This window comes from Danio rerio, chromosome 12 (assembly GCF_049306965.1).
Source record: "Danio rerio strain Tuebingen ecotype United States chromosome 12, GRCz12tu, whole genome shotgun sequence".
Lineage (NCBI taxonomy): Eukaryota > Metazoa > Chordata > Actinopteri > Cypriniformes > Danionidae > Danio > Danio rerio.
The window spans coordinates 20,788,894-20,797,233 of NC_133187.1; the positions used below are offsets into that span (position 1 = coordinate 20,788,894).

Sequence of the window (8,340 nt, forward strand, 5' to 3'; positions counted from 1 at the left end):
TTTGTCTTGAATTAGTAGATAACAGATCTATGGGGACCACATAAAAATCTCCTAAATTGAGTAAGTAGGGTTCTGCCTTTTTAGGAGAGTGGTTAATCGCCTCTGTTTAATGACCAAGACGGACAAGCTTGTATTAAGAGATTGTATACCCGGCCGGTGCAAGACTCGAGATGCTATCGGAATCTGAGTAAATGAGAACAAGGTATTATAACAAATCAAAAGAATATTCAATCATAATCTAAAATAATGTGAAAGGAAACAAAATAATCTTCTCAATGTTTTATAATTGGAGTCAGATAAAACGAGGATAAATATATTAATATTCTAAACCATCTCATACTAAAATTGGAGTCAGATATGAGTTAAGTTTAATATAAATCAACATTGTGCACTGGAAAGACCGAACATGCAGTGAACCTTCATCCACCATTGGATACCGTCATTGGACCAACTGGCAGGACCCTACAGTTAGCTAGATGTATTGTCTATGACAAGTGTTTCTTTTTCAAGGCAACTCATAAGAGCATCAGTGGAGCTTTATCTGAAGGATACTGGAGAGCAGCTTGTGCATTGCTGGAGTTCAGCAGGCATGTAGAGCTCTGTTAGTCCTGTCTTTGTCTTTTACAGACTGGAGTGCAGCATGTGGAGTGAAATAGGAATCACACACCTCAGCAATGACTGGACACTGATGGTTAGAGGTTAGGTATTTCCTGAATGGATGAACGAATAGGTGAATGAAAAATAGATGTCCTTCCAAAAGGAAGGGGGTGGAGGTGGGCATATTGTTAGATGTTTTCTCTGTGACAGTTATTTAAATTGTACATTATTAACCCTTGCTGTAGATTATACAGTAAATAACTGTAAGATAGCCAGTGTTTTACTGTATTTAAAGGAAACAGTATTTTACTGTAAAACGAATAGGATTTGTATGAAATTGTGTACTGCAAAGATTAAATTACAGTAATTTACTTTATGTACTCATTACTCATCCACTCTGATGCTTTATGTGGCTATTTATAGAGAGTTGCATTTATCTTAAGACAGAAAACAATGATTTAGGCATTAGCACGCACATACAGGCATACAAATGTTTTGCCGCTTTAACGCCCCATTCACACAGGGCTTCAGTGTCAACGCTTCCCATTCACTTTGAATGGGTGACGTCAGGCATTGCAGAACTGCATTGTGGAAATCTTGTGTATTGTGATGAAATATGTAAACCTTATATGTAAATCCTTTATGTTTTAAGCCTTAATTAAGAATCTACAATGAGTGTGTAAATATGTATAAATGTTTGTGTGCAGGGGGGCCTTATGTGTATTAAATCAAGTTGTTGTTATTTTGAATTGTGTACTTGAAAGCTACATTGTTAGCTAGTTAGCATCTCTTCACATTTTATTCTATTACTTTCATTTAAGTAGATGTTTTATTTGGACAACTCATCTTTATTAGTTTTGTCATAATGTACAGAAGCAAATGGTGTAATGCGCCTTTCTGGCAACTAAACAGTTTTTATACACATTAAAATCATTCAGTTCCAATCTTCTCAGTTTGGTAACTGCACAGAAATCCTCACAGGCAATTCCAAACAGATGATACATACTGTATAGCCATCCACACGCAAACCTCCACTGTCACGGACCAAGTTGGGAATTTGTTTCCAACTGTGAATTCAGGCATCCCACCAGTGACTTAACATCCCTCCACTGACCAGAATTAAAAAAAATTTTTTATGAATTAATAAAGCTAAAAGTAACTCACTTACATTTTTAAAAAGTCACTCAAATATAACTTAATAGTTTAAAGTAATGTGTTACTTGTTTCTTAGAAAAGTAATATCATTACGTAACTTGCGTTACATGTAATGCGTTACGCCCAACACTGTATACCATCGGTGTCAAACTCAGTTTCTGGAGTTCCCACCCTACTTCAACACACAAGTCCTATATTAACTGCATGTGCTGTTGTTTATTAATTTAACCTGTTTGTTTCATTGTAAATAGATTATAAATGTGTTTAATATCTGCTGATTCGTTTCATTTTTTTTTTTACATTTTTTTGTTGTATATTTGTTTGCTGCAAAAAACAATAAAATACATTTGTCTGAAGAATTGATTTCCTTTCTACTTTTTAATAACAGTTCAGAATCCTGGTTCATTTTAGTAAAACTACAATACCTGTATATGGTCTACCATTAATGTGTATGCAGTAGCCGTTATGCCGTGAGTATAGAACTACAGTATAGTAATTAACTTTAAGTTAGTGACCGCTACTGCTCTGTTACAGAGACTAACACTGTTGCAGTATTCCACTTTAAAAACAAAACTTGATAAGGTCGAATATATTTATTGGGTTTTGTTAACGTTTGTTTTTGTAAATTAATGCATTAATAATAAAACCGCCCAGATCTTTTATCAAGCCCTTACAGATGTCTCTTAAATGAATATATTCTACAGGATGCTTTATATTAATTTATTTGTGCACAGGTCAAAAATTAGTGCACCCAAATATTACATGCCACTGGTACTTCACAGCTAGCAGTAGGGTCACCCATAGTGGACAAGTCTCAGCTGAGGTGCCCGATCAAAACAAACCAGCTGATTCTGGACAGCATAAGATTGGCCTGATGCTCAAGATAGAAGATGTCAGAAGAAACAAAATGACTGCTTATGTGGAGTTACAGATGGACCATCTACTGTTAGCTCTTCTCTGAAATATAACACACACACACACACACACACACAGAGAGAGAGAGAGAGAGAGAGAGAGAGATAAAAAATAAATCTTGCAGACATTAGGAATAAAATATTCATAGATAAATTATTTATTGATCGCCTTATTTTAAATACAAAACGTTTTCTTGGAATGGAAGAGTCTATTTTGACTAAATTTTTTGGACTGTTTAATGATATAAAATTGACTCAGAATTTACTACTGAAAGAATATTTCAGTTCATTATTGTATTAAATCCGAAAAGAAGCAAGTAAACATACAACACATGAACAATATAGAAACACACACACGCACACACACACACACACAAATATATATATATATATATATATATATATATATATATAGAGAGAGAGAGAGAGAGAGAGAGAGAGAGAGAGAGAGAGAGAGAGAGAGACATAGATTTACATACACACACACACACACAGTTGAAGTCAGAATTATTAGCCCCCTTTTGATTTTTTTTTTTACTTTTTTAAATATTTCCCAAATGATGTTTAACAGAGCAAGGACATTTTCACAGTATGTTACTGATAATATTTTTTCTTCTGGAGTAAGTCTTATTTGTTTTATTTCGGCTGGAATAAAAGCTAATTTTAATTTTTTTAAAAACATTTTGGGACAAAATTATAAGATTTTTATAAAAAATATAAATAATTATAAATTATACATTATAAATAAATTATAAATATATATTTTTCAATAGTCTACAGAACAAACCATCACTATACAATAACTTACCTAATTACTCTAACCTGCATAGTTAACCTAATTAACCTAGTTAAGCCTTTAAATGTTACTTTAAGCTGTATAGAAGTGTCTCGAAAAATATCTAGTAAAATATTATTTACTGTCATCATTGCAAAGATAAAATAAATCAGTTTTCAGAAATGAGTTATTAAAACTATTCTGTTTAGAAATGTGTTGAAACAATCTTCCCTCCATGGTTTAATAATATTATTCTTACTCAAATTATAGTTATGATTATACCTAGCACACACATGCTACTATTATTATTGAATAGTTTTAGATATAATCTATTATTTATTCTACATTACTGTATAGACTTTGTGCTCCTATATAAATGTCATAATATTCATTACTTTTTATAAACTGTTTTTGTTCACTCAAAAAACTGTAAGAAAAATGAGAATTCCAGCACTATTTTTGATAAAAGAGACACATTTATTTACATCTCTGTTTATACCATAAAATGACACATTTGAGCTTTCTGACTCCTACGTAACTGGAGTTTTTTTACATCATAAAATTGTAATCCGTTAATAAATATTAGCGTTATTGTATTTTATATTTATATTTATACTTGAAATCAGCAGCTCCTCCGGTTATCAGTCTATAAACATTAGGCAAAGAGCATAGAATCTGACTGAATCTGGTGATTGTAAGCTCTTTGCATTAGGTGGCAGTAGGTTGCTGCGCATCTTTTAGACCAAAATATCCGAAGAAGGAAGTTCGGAGGTCAGCGCTGCGTCGACGCTTGCTAGCTTGTTCTCTGCGCTCACTCTTTTATAATGGCAAAACATCACCCAGATTTGATCTTTTGCAGAAAACAGGCTGGAGTTGGTAAGTCTCGTTTTTCATTAGACCTTAAATAATTTCTTTGTTTAATGATCCAACTTGTAGCAAACAATGAGTGAGAATTTACACTCGCGCTACATCAGATGGATGAACAATAAGGTTTCAATCTAAGTGGAGACGGTTCATTTAATCGTGTAACTTTAGTAAGCAGATAAAATAGCAGCCTTACAAAGTCCTCGTATACGATGCTAGTTAGTCAGATATTTGATTGGAAAAATAACGACGTTTAAGTGTTTGTGCGAGCCCATGCAAACGTGCTTTTGTCGTTTGTTTACAGCGTCCTCAGTCGTTGGAGGGCGGAATTGTCATGCAGGCTTTCAGATACTTATAAAGAGAAAGAGATAAAACTTCACTTTACTGACCATCAAGTGGTTACAAAGCTTTGAAGTTTTCTGTTTAGGTCAAACTATGTTTTCGTAGCGTGTTGGGAAATACAATTAAAACAAATGCAGGGTTTCACACAATCCATGTTGTCCCATCTCATATCGCTGAAGTTAACAAAGTGGATTGAACAAAAAACAGTTGTCTTTCACTGGACAACATGACAAAATACCGAGGACCAACATAAAATGTATACAGTTATTTGCATGTTAGTGTCAGACTTTACATTTACAGCCTGAATTGAAGTACTGAAAGATTATTTAGCAGTTTCTTTCCTTGGTATTTATAAAGTCTCAATATTACCTTTACGTCATTTGTTTTGCAACTTTTACGGTTTAAATATGCACGAGTTCATCAATTATACGTCTGTTTAACCTGATTTGACCTTTATTTCTTTTGCAGCCATTGGAAGACTTTGCGAAAAATGTAAGTTTTACTAATTTTCTTTTCATGAACAGTTATCAGTAATTTATTGTTTTAAACCCACAAGGAATTTGTTAATCTTTGTAACACAGCGAGTGATATCACAGAGTTTATCCGCTTCATTAAAGGGATAGTTCACCCAAAAATGAAAATTCTGTCATCATTTACTCAGCCTTTGCTTATTTCAAAAAGCAAATTTTGTTTGAATTTTTTTTTTTTTTCAAACATATTAGATATTTTGAAGAAATCTGTAACCATTGACTTCCATAGTATTTGTTTTTCTACTTTTAAAGTAAATAGTTTCAGTTTTCATCTTTGTTTAAAATATCTCCTTTAGTGTTCAACAGAAGAAAAGAGGCAAGTAAATAGTGAGTAATTTTTCATTTTTGGCTGAACTATTCCTATAACAATGTAAAGAGATCAAAAAAGGATGACAGAATTATTGTTTTGAGGGGGTCATACTGTTATGATTTTATGCTCTTTAACACAAATGTGTATTTTCTTTTCCAGGTGATGGCAAATGTGTGATCTGCGACTCTTATGTCAGACCTTGCACACTGGTTCGTATTTGCGATGAATGCAACTATGGCTCTTACCAAGGACGCTGCGTGATCTGTGGAGGTCCTGGAGTGTCTGATGCCTATTACTGCAAAGAGTGCACCATACAGGAGAAAGACGTGAGTATATCTGCTCTACATTTGCCCAAATTAGTTTTTGACTAAACTGAGAGAGGGCTGGAATAAATATTCCATTCGTCAGTAGTTTGAGTAAACTTCAAACTTCATTATGTGGTTTTAGATGTTTGCATTGTGTTATGTTACTTATTAAAAGGTTGAATTCTCAGTTCAAAAATCCAAATGATTAGAGGTGGGGAACTTTAAGGTCTTCAGCATCCGATTACAATTATAGGAGTTACGATCCCAATCCAAAACATACATTGTTTATTTTTTCGGAAATACATCGATAACAGTGTAATATAATATTAATAATGACTTATATAATAACTGCACACTATGAATCATATAATAAGCATTAGAAAATAGTTAATTCATTCATCATTTAAGGATTAACTCTGCATTATTAAACAATAGTAAGCAGTTAGGCTTACACAATTTTTAGCCTATAATTGAGTCTATTTATTTAACTATTTACTTGTGTAAATGTGTTTTAAATATATATTATTTCAATAATATTATTGACAAATATGCAAATGTTTATGATTTATGTACAATGCAGATAGTAAATTAATAGTTTCTGTCGTTTAGTGGATGTATGCTATGAGAAATTTGCTTTGTTTACTAAACAAGTGGATCTAATTGGATTTGCAAACCTTAAAATAAAAGTACAAAGGGTATTTTTTGATGAATTATGTATTTAATTACTAAATCAATTATATTTCTAAAATTATATTTATAATTTGATTTATATACAATACACATATAATGGCTTAATGATTGTATTTTCAAAATTTGTTAAAAAAAATAAATTCAGTTACAAAATTAAGTGTGGCATTGTTTAACACAATTTAAGATTTAAGTTTTTAGATCAATTTTAATGAGCAAGTAAATTACTAAACTATTTAGACATCTTATTTGTCAGGCATATAGCTACTCTTGTTAATAAATGTTTATTATTAAATCTCTACTGCAATTCAGTAGTAATTTAAGGACGCACTAAACAAAAGCTTGGAATCTCAATCCTTTAAAAATACAATTACAGTGGAATACTGCTTATGTGTGGCTATAGAAAAAAAACATGATGCATCTCAATTAGCATTTAACCATCCTAATCAGTATTAAAAATTGAATTGGTGTATCCCAAATCATAATATGCTAAAATGAGTACTCCCAAAAGTTTGTCAAGTGCAGATCTGTGTACGCTTTACTGCCCAAAACACATCGTGTGTTGGATGTGAATTGCATTAGAACTATAAACAGGGCTAAAATGTGTAAACTTGAAATATGGAGTATAAGTGAAAGAAGCAGTTAAATCTAGAGGCTTCGGTAAATAAGTTTGAATGACTTCATTATTTTTTAAGCTGATGTAAAATATTTATTTAAAGTTTTCACATTTTATTTAATGCAACAGAGTGAACTTTTATAAAGATGCTGTTGGTCATTAATTTCTGAATGTATAATTGTGCAAACCCCTGAGGAGATTTCTCTGCATGAAAGACTTATTAACCTGCAGGAAATTAAATATGAATAAATGTGGATGATGTGACGAGATGATTAAAAGGGCATAAAACTAAGCAACAGATTGGTCCGTTACTGAGGTAGTGGTACAGTCACAAAGCTTGAATACTCGTCTTTAACACACTTAAAATATGTACGTTTTGTTCATAAAAAAACATCGAGTTGGCGAATTGGGACACAGCTTGTCTTTCCAGCCAAACTGAATCTTTTTTTTCTGTTACAGAAAGTCTCAATAAAAACACTAATGTCAATGAAAGTGATCAAATAAAATGAAGGCATCTTTTGGAAATAGCTTGACACTTCAGATGAAAATGGAATCAATTATATTTTTACGTCAGTAGATGGACTGGTGACCAGTTATCATTCACGTTATTTTTATTTTTTAAAGAAAAGAAATTCATTTAGATATGTGCACTCATCCAGTAACAGAACAAGTGAAGTCTTTTAGGAATATAATTACAAAACAAATGATTCATTATGTTGTTTATTTGCACAATTTCCAGAGGCTTCACAAAATGACAGTATTTTTAGTTATCTAATCCAAATAATCTAAGAACTGTGTTTATCCAGAATCATGCAGCTTGTGTTACTGTCAGTTTCTGAAAGTCTCTTTTTCTTCGTCACACAGAGAGACGGCTGTCCCAAGATCGTAAATCTGGGCAGCTCAAAGACTGATCTGTTCTATGAGAGGAAAAAATATGGCTTCAAGAAGAGGTGAAGAAAGAAACGGAAGGAGTTTTTTTTGTCAAAGTAGCTTTTTTTTTGTGCAAATTTTTTCATTTTGTTATCAGACTAAATTGAATAAAAAGATGTTTTTAAATATTGTGATGATTTACTTTGTTGTAATTGTCATGTTTCATACTTAAAGTTATGCATGTTTGGAATTTAAGATGACAACTTTTTTAAATTGAGGTACTTGAAACCTTTTATAACTCCAGAATGCTTTACTTGTCTTTTTTATACACAAACTGCATCTGGCATGTAATTCAACATGATTTATTAGCTTCTC

The 8,340-nt window shown here is 32.1% G+C and overlaps 1 protein-coding gene across 1 annotated transcript; it reads left to right on the forward strand.

The window, feature by feature from the left end:
• The first annotated feature begins 4,203 nt into the window (after positions 1-4,203).
• Positions 4,204-8,155, forward strand: phf5a (PHD finger protein 5A). The gene is made up of 4 exons (XM_073918411.1): positions 4,204-4,317; positions 5,116-5,139; positions 5,647-5,813; positions 7,960-8,155. Exons 1-4 carry the CDS (start codon positions 4,266-4,268, stop codon positions 8,047-8,049), a joined length of 333 nt encoding a protein of 110 aa, XP_073774512.1. The 5' UTR covers positions 4,204-4,265; the 3' UTR covers positions 8,050-8,155.
• The last annotated feature ends 185 nt before the right edge of the window (positions 8,156-8,340 follow it).